Source organism: Empidonax traillii, unplaced genomic scaffold, assembly GCF_003031625.1.
Source record: "Empidonax traillii isolate 1590-97213 ecotype Southwest subspecies unplaced genomic scaffold, ASM303162v1 scaffold723:size436081, whole genome shotgun sequence".
Classification (NCBI taxonomy): Eukaryota; Metazoa; Chordata; class Aves; order Passeriformes; family Tyrannidae; genus Empidonax; species Empidonax traillii.
The window spans coordinates 321,070-335,657 of record NW_020955916.1 but is presented as its reverse complement, the minus strand read 5'-3'; the positions used below and the strand labels follow the sequence as shown (position 1 = coordinate 335,657).

The following is a 14,588-nucleotide window of genomic DNA, read 5'->3' as shown; positions in this document are numbered from 1 at the left end:
ATCAAATCAAAGAGTGTCTTTAAAAAAATTTTCAGTGAGTTTCAGTGAAAAGGTTTATGTAAATTCTTTGAAACAATGCAAGTTTTTCATGTTTGAAATCAAAATGAATGTGAGTTTAAATTCTGGGACAGGAAAACCCTCTTTTCAATAGAAAGCCACGTTTTAATTAAAAGAAAAGAAGTTGGATTTTCCTTTCAATACACAAAATAATTTCAAAAAAGCTACATATCCTCATTTAAGAATGAAAGTACATTTAGAATCAAGGGGACAGAATCTGCAAGCACACAAAAGGCCTTTTTATATTGCTATCAAGATGTATCAGGCCAACACACTGGGAAGCAATAGCATATCCTTCAGTATGGTAAACAGAGAGCCCCAGAGGACTTGGACTGTCTTCCCTCTGTTGCTTGTGAAGTGGTCTGCTATTTATGAGTTGCCTTTTCCCAAAGACAGCATCTCTGCTGCCGGACTCAGACAGGGGAGCAGCAGAGACAGAACCTGCTTACACTTGGAAATGGAAAAATTGAAGGTAAACCACTTCAGTTACATAACACCTAGAGAGAAAATTAATGCAGAACATAAAAAAATATGAGAAATATATTCTCACATCTATAGATTCCTTGCTTCACCACCTAACCCGAAGGGATCTCTGGTAGGGCAGTACCACAGCTCCACTGACAGTCTCCAACTTAGTAACTGAATTGAAGAAACTTTGCAGGAAAAGTAATTTAGGAAAATGGCTATGTGAGAAATTCTCTTGTGCGTGTCTTTTGCTTATAAAAAGACTATTTAATCGATACGTTTCAGGGAAAGCAGATGACCTTTGTTGGCAATGACACGCAGGGCTATTAAAACCAAAACAGAAGTAGGAATTCACCTCTCTTTTGCATTTTTAGTAGCATGGGCAATGGAAATCAAATAAAATTTTATATGTGGCAACAATATACATGTGGGCGAAATACATTCCTATGAATAAACACTAACAAGCACAAAATTAAACTACTCTTATTTTTGTTGACAGCCCATATTGCTTTCTGAATTGCTACTTAGTAAATGATTCAATATTTGGCTTTCGAGCACTGCAGGCAATTTTTTCCCCTCAAACTGAAAAATTTAAAATCAGGATACAGAGGCTTTGTATCCCATCATTTTTATTTAGAATGCAAACTCACTTCTACAATGGGGTTGCTTTTGTATATGAGAATTGGAAAAGCCTAATTTAATAAATTTTAAATTTTAATTAAAGAATATGCTCAGAAAGAAATACACCTACTACCAGTACTTGTTTATCTAAGTTAGTCTTCCTATCAGTAATTTTTATAATATAATAAATAGTCTAAAAGACATTTTTATTCACAACTGAACATACACACATATATGGCAGTTAGAAGATAACTAAACAACTCTTATTTTGGATGACAATTTTCCCAAGTATGCAGTTGGTTCTGGAAGCTTATAGAAATTCCTATTCAGATAAAGATGAATCTTTAAAATTAACAAGAATAAAGAAGTTTAGCCTGACTATCACCTAACGTACCAACGATGCTGTTCCCCACACTAATTTTCAAATGTAACAGCTCTCATAGGATCTCCGTGGATCTTATGGCAAAAGAAACCCTAAATGCTTAAGTTAAAAACACATAAAATAGAATATGTGAATAAACACCATCCCAGTAGACATTCTGCATGCAAAGCATTTGCTCTGAAGAGCAGCCCAGGTGATATGGCAGCCACTGTCTTGACCTGCTTTTCCATAAGCTACTGACAAAAATTTCATTGTAAACATATAAACTAACCAAAGCAGAGCAGGCTAGCCATTTACACTGTAAACCAACAGGCTTAAGATCATATTTTTGAACACAACTAGGTAGCATTTTTACGCAAGCAATTACGTAAGCATTCTGATTTAACTGCTAAACTGGAGCCTCAGAGGTAGTGGGAGGGCGCGAGGGATGGAGACCTCCTCCAAGCAGACTAGGCACAAAGTGCTGATGGGTCCTCAGCCCACAGGAGTGCAAATGCCCAGTCAGGTGCCACAGGAAGGCTCAAATGGGAATTAGGAATGAAAAATCAGATTTCAAAAACAAAGCTTAGAAAAAGCAGACCTTTAATCAGCCTACTCCAGTGTCTGAGAATGCACGGTCTGTGTCACCCAGAAGGGTGTCAGGCAAAAAAAAAAAAAACCCTGGCAAATGCTCTTGGTTGTACAGGCCTGACAGTGAAGGTAATAATTTAGAATAACACTGTCCTTAGTATCCCAGAAGGTGCTGCAATTTGTGCTATTCACCAGCTTCATATAGAATACTTCTAATGTGAAAGATTATCTTTAATTTCTCATAGCTCTGCTTATTTAAGACACTACTGGGCATTCACACCTTTACTAAGTAATTCCAGAGGGGAAGGTACAGTATCTTAATGGTTTCTCCCTTGCCTCTCAGTGTGGTTAAAACTAGGTGGTCAGATGACAGGACAGCACTAATGGTATCCTCTCTGAAATGGAAATAGCCTGTCAGAAAAGCAAACTGCCCTATTAATTTCAGTCACACTTCCTCATCAACTCCAGTGCACACAGTCCAGGCTTTATCCGTTGTTAATCCTGACTCCCACATTTCACTGTTGCCTAAACCCTGCTAAAGTGAAGACCCCAAATTACCCAAAATGCAGAGAAGCAAAACCTAGAAGTGGTAAACAGGGTACCCCTACATAATATAGTGTTTAACTGGCAAACACTGATCTTTCTGAGTTACCATTTGCACTGCCCTCTCATTAACAAGAGGCAAGCCTCCCTGGAACTTCAGAATCTGAAATACCTGACCTTATTCAGAGTATATTTTTCACTAGCACTGACTCCTTATAGGCAAATACCCCCTGGGATGTTGCATGGATACACCTTCTGGGGCACTGTGCATGATACTCATCGCTAGTCACAGGACTCCTTAAACTCCTGAGTCCTATTTTGTGAAAGCACTACCACCCTGAATTTCGTTTCTGCATCTGGGAGGTGGGGTGGGAGAAACTGTTCTCATTTTCTCTTATTGTCTTGTTGGTCTGTAATTTTTCTACAGGGGAAAAAAAAAGGAAAAAAACCCCACAACTTCTAAGGCTTGGTACCTCAGCACAAACAGTCATTTGATACCTCTTTCAGTAACTAGCCCTCTCTGACATCAAGGTGAACTTTCCCGAAACCCTTCACAGGGACTGGACATCTCCCTGAGCTGTAAAATGCCAACATTAGCTCCTGCTCTGACCTTTGACAAAAGTTTTCAGTAGTTTAAAGTTAGAAGCCAAGTTTCAGAGACTGGATCATGAGGCTATTGAGTTCCTCTGGGACAGCACTCACAAGTCTGTGTGGGACTAAACATGGGATGCCAGGAGATGTTGCAAAACTGAACAAGGGCTTGTGGTGATGGAGCAAAATACCAGGGAATATGTGTGAGTGTGCCCAGCCTACAGAAACACTGTGAAATCTTTTCAAGGTGACACAAGTCACATGTGGAAGATTGTAACTTCTTGTAAACACTCTGGAGGCTGAAATCAATGCAGCAAACAAGTGGCTCCCAGCCTTTAATTGTCCCCGAAGGGCAGCCATTGATGTATTGAAATTTATTTAAGCCTTTGTTATAGCTGTCCACACTGTATAGCAGATACTCTAAAATTACAGTGATGGGGTAGCAACAAAAAAACTCTTAAACACATGTCAAGAGTAATTACAGTACTTAAGAGTGCAGGAAAAGGACCGAAAACCTGCAGAAGCAAGAGAACAAAGAGGCAAGGAACAAAGCAAAAGGAAATGGATTTTAAAAGTGGTAAGACAGTAGAAGTAATTTCTTCCTGCTGCAAACACTTCTCCAAACTCATAGACATCAATGCTTTTCTATCCATATTCCTGAATAAATTTTATGGAGCCAGCCAGTGGAAAGCTCCCTTGCACATTGTTGCAGGTCCCAGGTGTGACTTCCCTGGAAGATGTGCCAGTATTCCTCTGGTCAATCCCTCAGCACACAGAGCCAACAGCACAGCTCCTGTACCAGCACTCTCTGGGCAGATGATAGCACCTGAGACTCCCACAGACACTGCTGTTCTTTTTGGGGAGTGTGGAAAAAAGGTGCAAGTTCTTCTGCAGCTAAGTTGGAGGGATCTACAGCCAGTTACTCTCTGCAGAGAGCTAGTTACCTACTTCTCTTAAATGCTGAACCCTTAGTAACTCCTGTTACTGTCCCAGAAACCAAAAGAGTCTTTGAAAAGTAATGAATCATCATCAAAAATAATAAACAAATTAAAAAAAAATTAAAAAATTAAAAAAAAAAAAAGAAGGCAAAAAACGAGGTAAGCTTTCCTAGAACAAAACCTGGAAATAGTCTCCCAGAAGATCTTGGCATTAAGTAGTGAAATCTGTCGAAACACAAAGAGGGCAGACAGTGGTGGGTCCAGAGGGGAAGAAGGTGACAATGCCACGATGCACATCTATCTCCTATTACCTTTCACTAGCAGAAAACAAACCTGAAAAGGCGCAACTTGTCCTTCATAACTGAATCGCAGACATGCAATGCAATGTGCCACAAGCCTTTGACCAGCTCTGCCTGTGCAGGCTGCCTCTGAACAACACAGCAAGAGAGATGTTTGGTGCCACAGGTCTGAATGTTGTTTGCCACTTGCATAACCATCAGGAGCAAACACATGGACAAACTCAAATATCCCACAGGAGAATCCTCTTGGATTACAAAGCAAGAGACCAATGCAGGATGGTGCCAATATGGAACATCTAAATGGTTTACACAAAAGTCATTAGGGAAATAAAACAATCCATTAAATATTAGCAGTGCATTGTTAATGTGATACAACAAGACAAAAGGAAGCAACTGAACACACAACAAAGTCAGGTCCTAACTGACAAACATAGGAAAGGACAACTGTATTTTCAATTTAGCATATGTATCTAGGCATTGCAGCAGAGTTGATACACAGAACTATTTGCAGTGTCAGTAAAGTCTTGCAATATTTGTTTAAGGCATAAAGCAGTGATTGACTGAGAGATGTTTAGTTGTTGCAAATGAGCGTAGCTTTGCAAAGTCCACAGAACTCTGTTAAATTATGGCAGCTGGGGGCAGTATCTGAAAGAAGTGTGGAGCTCCTGGTTTGTGGTGCAGTTATTTGAACACAATTTTGCAAGAGAAGTTGGAAGAAACAGGACCGCATTATACTATTTGATTTAAATTCACATGGTTTTAAAAGTGAGAATGTAAAGACAGAAAACTCAGAAAACAAACTTTTGGCAATGACATTTAACTTGTACAGCAACAACTGCAAAGGAGCTGCATTCTTGTCCCGCATAAAAAGCAATAGGAATGATTAAGCTTTAAAACACATACATGTAAACACAAGAACACATATAATCATCCAAAAACCCAGAATTATGTCAGGATCACAAATGTGTCAGGCAAATAAATATATTTAAAAGGTTCTGATACCACATGAGGGAATGTTCAAGGTGAGTTTAAAACATTTCTAAAAGAGAAAGGTTTGCCTTTTTCCAGGCAGTTGCAATGTTTCATTTTCCCAGAGCAGTGAAGGTGAAGGGGGCAGTGAGGTAGCACACACAAGGACACCCATCCTATTAGCAACTTAGCAGATGTAAGCAAATCTTGCAGCTAAGAAACAGAATTTTGCACTTAAGAACACCACTTGCATGAAATCCCTCCAGCTTTTTACTGGTAAGGGCACTGGAAAATTCAGCCTTGCAAACAGAACATTGCAGCCATAGCAACAAGCAATCCAACATTTAAACTTTTCGACAGACTAAACAGTATTTTACTTCTGGTTTTATAATTTCACGGTCAATAATTCATCATGAGCACTTCACTTGTCTAGCTGGTCATTAACTTCTCAAAAATAATCTGTTAAAGCTTCAACCAAGAAAACCTCCTCACTTAAAGAAAAAAGTATATATAGGGAGACCACTTCAAAAATTAAACTTTTTCTCCTTTTTTGGAAATTGGTATAGAAAAATGGAGAAGAGCCCAAGTTCTGGCCCATTAAATCAAACATTAGACCTTTATTAGTAAGGTAAGACCAAAAGCATTGACATTGAGATTTAAAACACCTAACAACTTAGACTCTGCAACAGTATCTGTAAGTAATGCCCAAACAGCACAGCGAAGACCATGGAAAGTCTCCTTGACCCTTTCTGTTTTCTGTGAGGATATTTTAAAGAAATATGTTTATACTGCTATCAGTAAAAACCCATTTGAAAACAAAAATTGAAGACTAAAAACAGGATAAAACATTCTGCATGGTTGATGAAATTTAACTCTGTTAATTAGACAGGTTCATTTCACAGTCAGTAAGAGTCTAATATTACCCTAATAAATGTACGGGTTTTTCGGAAAGTGTCATGAATGAACAAAACTGAAGAAGTGCCTTTTTAAACTTTTAATGGCATCAAATTTAATATCTGCAAAAGAAATCACTGTTTCCTCATAGTCAAGGACTGGAGATCTTTAGAACATAATGACTAAAGCATAAGGGCAATTGAAAACTGTTGATCTCTCCCAAGTAGACTAAATAACATCCACATGAATTTTAATGCTCAACAATGATGCTAACTTTAATGAATTAACTTAGGTAGGTTATTTAGTTAATTATCCAAAGCTTTTATTACCCTTTCCTAACTCCTTACCATTTTTATACTCCTTTACTGCAGTAAAAAAGCTGAATTTGAAGGAACAGATAGCACAGACCCTTCGAGAGCTTCAGGGGTCATGCTGCCTTCCTTGCCACTTCAGGTAGCTTAACTGCAGTGTAACCCCACAATTCAAGGATGCAGACTTCACTGACTGACCCTGCAACTTGGGTGTGAACTCAACTTTGCCAGCAGCACATGCTGAGAAGCTCCATAAACGACAGCGAAGGACAGCGCATGAAACAGACACAGAAATGTGTTTACACATTTAGGAGGGGCAGGGACCTTCTCTAACCCCTGTTTATTTGGATTATTTTTGACAAGTAGCACTAATCTCTTTGGAGTTTATGTGCCACGTAACTGACAGTTACTCAATGTTATGATTTTTTTTTTAAAGCCTCGCCAGTCACATAATTATTCTCTATTATTTTTGTTTGTTTGATTGAAACATTTTTTGAACTTCTCTCTTTTATAAATCACAAGGTGAGGACCTGGGAAAAATATCCTCTTTTTCAGCTTCTTACGGATTCTGGGATGTCTTGCGACCTGACTACCTGGATAGATGTTTAAGAGGCATCTGGATCTGGGGCTGGGTGATATGGTTTAGGGGTTAAAGTGGTAGTGCTAGGTTCACAGTTGGACTTGATGATCTTAAAGGTCTCTTCCAACCTTGATGATTCTATGATTCTGTGATACTACATGATCACAGCCTGACCCTGCACTCCAGGATTTACCAAGTGGTTTTTACAACCTGGATGGGGTTGGCTGGAAATCTTACTAAGTGTGTACTGAAATACATGTGTGTCAGTGTGGGAGGATATTGTGCAAGTAGAACTGTGAAGAAATCATGGAAGTAAAATCCATTTATAACTAAGAATTACTAGTAGGAGGTGATTGGTGACCAGCCTACAGGCAAGTGTCTAGTGAACATGAGGGGTCATGCAGCACTCTCATTATTAAGCCTTACATATGAGGCAGATCAAAGAGGTGTGAGACAAAGGGGACCTCGTAAAACATGGGGGTTGTTGAAAGAGCATTGGGGTTTTTTGATAGGAAAAAGGAAAACCAACCTCGATGTTACATGAACAGGACACTTGAAAAGCCACAGAAACATCCCATACTTACTTTTATCTTCCTGGTTTTCTTCTGCTGCTTTGCCTTCCTCTTCCTCCTCCTCCTCAACCTCCTTCTGCTGTGCTTCTTTGTGGTGATCGGCAGCATCAACTGAAAGGCTCTGGCAGCAGTGGTTGAAGCCGCTATCCCGAGGCAGAGTGAAACTTCGGGGCTTTCCCCCATTCCCATTCAGAGCTTGCATCCGCTCACCCTCCACCAAGGGGAAGGGGCCGTAGTGGTCTTGCAGGTGGCACTTCTGGGTGGGCAAGGTCGACTGCCGCCGGTGCTCGGGGGAGACCACGGCCGCCTCGGAGAACACCGAGTCCTCCAGGGGCAGCGTCTGCAAGTAGTGGAGTCCTGAGCTGGTCAGCGGCGTCTCTATGAGGTCCTGCCAGGAGCGCCGCTGGCTCGCCGTCTTGCGCACCGGGGAGTCGGTGGCGCTCCCCGCCACCTCCGGGCGAAACTCCTCGTGCGACGACTGCGACTGGGAGGTCTCCGTGGACGAGAGTCGGCTGTGTTTTGGCTCCACGTAAGGGCTTGTGCAGCTCATCTACAACGTCAGCAACGGAGCAATCTTCAGATCAGTGCAGACCAAGACCTACTGCTAATAATATTACCTCGCTTTTCATTATCACTGATGGCACCCAGTTCAGTAACAAAGGCACAAACTCCCCTAATTAGCCTGCCCTGATTCTAACTTTAGTGCGTGCCCTCATCTATACATCTCACACCTACAGGTCAAATACAGATGCTTATTCATAATAGCTATCTTTACTCTGTCCCTTAATCTATAGAATAAGCCAACATAATTATTTGTGGAAAACTTTGCAGAATATGGCACTATGGAAAACATATAAGAGATGTGCATGGTTCATTAAAAATCTTAAAAATACCTGTTGTTATTGCATCTTGCTAAAAGTTTCTTTGGAATTACATTTACAGTGCTTCAGTGCTAAGATTAAAAGAGCTATAATTTTGTAAGATAAAGTACTGCATTCAAATTAAACATCACCAATGCTCTCTTTCCCCTGACCTTCCCCGTTTTTCTTTCCAAAAACTATATTCAAGTAAGACACATTAGTTAACACTGAGTATACAGACATAAAAATTAAAATTGCCAGTGCAGAATAAGTTAGAGGTCTACAAACTGGTTTTATATCAGCAACTGCTTCAAGAAAAAGAAAAAAATAAATCCACTTTTTTTTCTAATTTATAGAGAAACCTACTTTTTTCACAATAACAAGACAACTAGCATCGCGGTTTGCAACACAAGAAAGACCATTTTTATGTTAGCATTTCTCTAGAAATGTAAGTGTAATTTGGTACTGTAAAGCTTCACAGCTCAACTGCTGGAGCCTTAGAGAAGAGTCTGTGTTTTTGCTGGGGTAATAACATTTTCTCAGAAAAGTCGATAAGGGGGTGGTAAGGGATTGCATGGATGAGGTGTCTGTAATGAACGAGGAACAGGAAGAAAGAATTCTCTAACTTAACCTACTTTGTACACCAAGTGGTATCATAAATCCATGTTCTCTACAAACCCGTGAAAACAGCAATGATTGCCATTGAAGTTAGCAACATGTGTCACTTAACAAATGCCTTAAGTCAAGCACTGACTCAAAAAAAATACCAACAAGTGCCATAATGGGCACAAACACATAATCCTAGGCTGGTGAGTAGGTAAAAGTGGCGCTTCTGGTTGATATTCCTATAGACAGTTGCAGGTGACTTACCGAAGGTGGCCGTGGGTACGTGTCATACGGGGGTGGTGGGCTGTCTTGTTTCGGTGTTGATGGAGTGTCAGCTTCCTCCTTGTCACTCTCACTCCAATAATCTACAAGTTACATATGGATCAGATCAAAAGCTACCAACACATTTTGATGCATTTGTATATCAGAAACTTGCTTTCACAAAAGTAACTGGAAATTCCTTCCCTGGTATTATCAAGAGTGAAATACGAGTGAATGCCGATGCTCTAAATGTTAATTGCTGCAAATTGGAATTGTCTTAACATAAAGAGGGAAAATTCCAAATATTATGGGGTATACTAAGCCTAATGTCCCATTACAGAGATATTAAACAACAACCTGCAAATGAGCCACAAATTTAACTCTTATACATACCTTATATAAATACAACAGGTATACAGAATACTCTTAATACAAATATCAGATTTAAAATATTTATACAGCCACAAAAATAATTATGATTGGATATATATTGGCTGAAAAATACTGGATGTAAAAAAAAAAATGTAGCTTTGCTCAACTCTTGTTGGCTGCAAAAAATATTAACAAATGTAATTAACACCAACTGGCAAATCAAACAAGTATGAATACTTAATGCTATTTTTCTACCCATTTTCTCCATTGTATTCCACCAGCTACATAACTTTTTCAATTCAGTTTCTAATAACAAACACCTGCATTTAAGATAAGACATAAAAACTTTATATCATATATCTGCTTCATAAAACACGTGCTGCCCTCTTATCCATGCAAGAACATAAAGGTGGTATGGTAAGGAAAAATATAAAAATGACATTTAAGAACAGAACTCCAAAACATGGATGAGAAAGTACAAAGGATGCAGATCTTGTAGGCTAAATTTAATGGGTTATAAAGTTTGATTTTACAGGAAATCAAGTCTTGGCCAAGCTTATTTCAAAGGGGAAAACACATGGAAGAATATACCACATAGGAATCTATGTTTATTCTGTTACAAATATTTTTGGGGGCAGAACGTCATCTAACTGAAAGGACACTGGACATTAATATTCCTTACCTAAGAAAACTAGCTAACTGCTGACTCAGCTAAAGATGGGTAAGGCAACTTTTAACACTTTTACACGTTGTAAGACTTATGCAAACATTTCTGTTGTCATCTTGTTTCTGACTGTATTACCTTTCAGTATTTGGGTAAATCACTGTATGACAGGACACTTTAACTCAGACTACTCACAAACTAATCTCAGACAATTTTCACTTTGCCTGGTAAGTGTTCAGTGAACTGCATGACTCACTACTCTCTCTTTGATAGATAAGGAGAAAAAGATTGATTGCTGCTTCATAAATGCACCAAACAAAATCCAAGCTGATACAACATACAGTTTTGACTTTAATGATTTTTTGTTACAATTATGAATATTGTATTGTATGATTAAAGATCTACCATATTTAATCTTATTCAAGAGTTAAAATGAAAACTTACCTTTAAATGACACCATCTTGAAATAGGTGTCCCTAAATTTTTGTATATTTTTAGACTGTAGTAATGGTGGGGACAGCCTTATATCTTTCCATGCAGTAGCAGTTCTGTTTTTAACTCCAGGCCTTTTGATTTGCTTCCTGCAAGCTTATAGCTGACTCTTTTTAAAGGGTATAATAAGTAAGTTGCATAAACAAAGTTTTCATGACTACCAAATAAAATAATCCAAACTGTTATGTCTCTAGACATCTGCAAATAATTAATTTTTGGTGAATGAAAGACTAAGTCAGTGAAAAGTTTTTTTCCAAATAAATCATAGTTTTAAGAAAACTTATTTTCAGCAGCTTAAGATACCTGAAAATATTCGCATATGGACATGTTTGCTCCTATTACAGCACAGCCTAACAGTGCAATGTGTGGTGAGAGACCTGTCAGAATTGCATCATTTATTGACATTTCTGCAGGCTTGGAGCTCAACTGTTTATTCTGAAAGTAAAATCTAGCAGTCTCAGTGCAGGTTCCAATTTTGGCTAAAAATATGAAGGTGTTCTTGCTGTCAAATCCACACACAAGAAAACACTGACCAATCATGCCTTATCTCAGACAGGGAATTCTGCTGGCAAGCTACGGCTTGTATAGAAAATTTCTGCAGTCACAGGGGTCAACTTGCAGATAAAATGTATGAAAATAGCCTCTCACCAACTTTTAAAAATGTTCTGCTTTTGGCAACTGACTCAGAGTCTATCTAAAACATGTATGATGCTATGAAACAGTTGCTGTATCTGTCTCTGCAGATTTTGTCCAATTCAGTCACGGACAAAGCTCTATGTATCAGGCATATCTTGAGAGTTTTCTAAATGACTAATAGCCTGCATATATTATATATAAACTAACACTGAACTGCCATTTCCTGATGAAATATATTCTATTTATATAAGCAAGGTTTTTTTTCCCTCTGATTTATATGACTGGAAAGTGCATAACTTCTCCATCCAAGGAAGTCCCTTGCTGTATTGCTAACATTCATTGTATTTAATATGGAAAGTTGATGGTATTTTTATAAAACTGTTCTGTACAGAATGTAACATTTTATTCAGCACTACACCCACAATTCAGTGATTCGTGCATCTCTGAAGCACTTGAAATATATTTATGCACTTTAGATTCAGAACTATTCAACTGTTAATTGAAACAGATTTGACAACTACTGTTGAATTGTTTCAGAGGTATTATAAAGGTTTGCTGCAAAGGGCTGAACTGAACAGAAATAAAAGACCTTTTGTCACATCAAATATGTAGATGACAATTGGTACAGTCACTGAATACAGAAAATTTCAGCTTCACAGTTTCTATAATTGCAAAAATGCTTGAAGTGATAGAGAGGTTTCACTTTGCTAACTTGATGCCTCTGCTAATTAGGGACACTACTGAGCTGTATAATAGCCCTTGTGCTGGGAGCCAAGGAAAATCACCAGAGGCATTAAAACAGTGTATGGCAGTGAGGGGGAAATGTGATACTGACTCCCACGCTAAACACAAACTAAGCAACACTAAGAGGATATAGTTCTACCTAACTATATATAACAAATCAACATGAGTGAATGGTGTTAGAGTGGTAATAAAGAACTCCATCAGTGCCTGGGATGTAATTTCCATAGTCAGTGGGGTTTCACTGATTATCTGCAATAGGGAGATATTTTAATAATAGGCTACATGAGGCTTGAATGCACGTGATCTCATGTCTAGGAGCTGGATCATCTGCTATTTTATCACTCAGTGATTTCTTAGTAGCAAAAATATTTCTCCAAATCCATCTGGATTTCGAAAGGTGTATCATGTGTGCAATTGTGCACTTGGACAGCGTTAGCATAACATACACCTTTTCCTTTACTCTCCCACATGGCATTGTAATTCTAGTGCCAACCTACTGTCATTAAAGTTTGCATTTGGCTTTGGATGCCAACACAGAGGATTTCCTAGAAGACTCCAAGATTCAGAGTTTGTTCGTAGGCTCTTCAAGCAGCGACAGATGGTATACACTTCCCTCCAAACAGGTTACTGTAGTGCTGACTAGGAAATATGGATTCCCAAACTGATTTTCATGTCTGGTGAGACACTGAGAACATGACTGGAGAACACTGAGCATACTGCTGCTATATTGAGCTGTGTGAATGCAGAGCACCTCGTGTTAAAAATGAAATAATGGGCCAAGGACCGTATCAGGCTAAAACAGGGTGTGGGCAACACTTCCAGGATAAGCAGCTGCACTTACTAGAAGACATGATTAGAAATGAGGCAAAAGCAGATACAACCTAGTTATGTGAGAGAGCAACAGAGCACCCAAAAACCTTCCCATGCACAATATCACCTCCAAATTACATCAGTATGCTGTAAGCCACAGCTCTTCAACACCAGGCTGATTCCTCTGGGTGAGGCGATCAGGGTATGAATCAAGGCAGACGTAATTTTCTCATGCTGTTTTTTGATCTTCTACCACTATAGAATACCCCACTCTCCTGATATTTCTACCTGTCTGTGAAGTCACTCTTGCTTCAGATCAGGAAAAGGAATTTTTTGCACAGTGTCTCCCAGGAAAATGGCACTGCAACAACACACTGTAGAGAGACGGACCATGCACACCTTTCTCTTTAGGAAGATGAACATGGTATCAGGCCAGATGGTCAGAGCTAAGGCTGCTGTCACATAGGTTGGTACAAAACCACAAGCACACACCATGGGACAAATTTTGAAGCTTAGTGATAGCCTTTTGAATGCAACTCTCCCTGGAAAATGACTAGAAATATAGTCTGTGTAAAGAAAATACTATATTAAGCGCACTAAATGCACTGCGATTGCAGGTCTGAGCTATAATTTTTTTGGGCCAAAACCCAGAACCTTTTAAATGAAGGCCTCAGAGTCTCAGAACCAAAGAGTGAGGTTTTGATTGAGTAGGCAGCAGGTAGACAGGTACCTGGATAAGGTCTGGATTATCACAACCATAGCAATTTTCTGGTGCTTGCCAAAGGAGCTAGTTGGATCCACACTTCAGTGGATCCATTGCACTGACAATTCCAAGAAACAACCTCCCCAACACAACTGGACTGACCCTTTCTTTTTGCTGTCTGCCAAAAGGAATTCTCATGCAACAACTTACAGCAAAGCAATTCATTAATTTATACATGCTGTTTTTTTAACCCATGAAATATTAGGCACCAGAAATAAACAGATGTAAAATGTTGTAAGCCTGCAACTCCAAATGAAATGCAAACAGGGCTGTACCATACACTACAATACAGCAACGCCAGTAGAAATCACAAAATTTAAGTGGCCTTAAAATTAAAGTCTTTAGGGGAAATCCAATTATGTCAACAGGCTTTAGAAGAATTGTTTTGTTCCTGAGACCAATTTCATGCACTCCTGCCCGCTGTGAATTCACATGCCAAATGCAATGTTTAAATTTTTTTTTTTTTTTTTTTTTTGCTAGAAGATTCCTAATTTTATTCTGATAAGGGACACAGATTCTTTGGAACCACATACAGGAGTCTACTGGCTCTGGTATCTGCTGCTTTTAGCTACTTTTTGCAGCCTTCTC

The 14,588-nt window shown here is 39.0% G+C and overlaps 1 protein-coding gene across 6 annotated transcripts in view; it reads right to left on the bottom strand.

Moving 5' to 3' along the window:
* CNKSR2 (connector enhancer of kinase suppressor of Ras 2) overlaps positions 1–14,588 on the bottom strand; it is a 210,948-nt gene that overhangs the window by 30,009 nt on the left and 166,351 nt on the right. For all 6 annotated transcript variants that reach the window (XM_027900407.1, XM_027900408.1, XM_027900403.1 and 3 more), the window contains 2 exons: positions 9,523–9,623; positions 7,805–8,342 (listed from right to left, as the gene is read on the bottom strand). In XM_027900407.1, the coding sequence (XP_027756208.1) occupies positions 7,805–8,342; positions 9,523–9,623 (639 nt within the window). The remainder of the gene's footprint in view (positions 1–7,804; positions 8,343–9,522; positions 9,624–14,588) is intronic.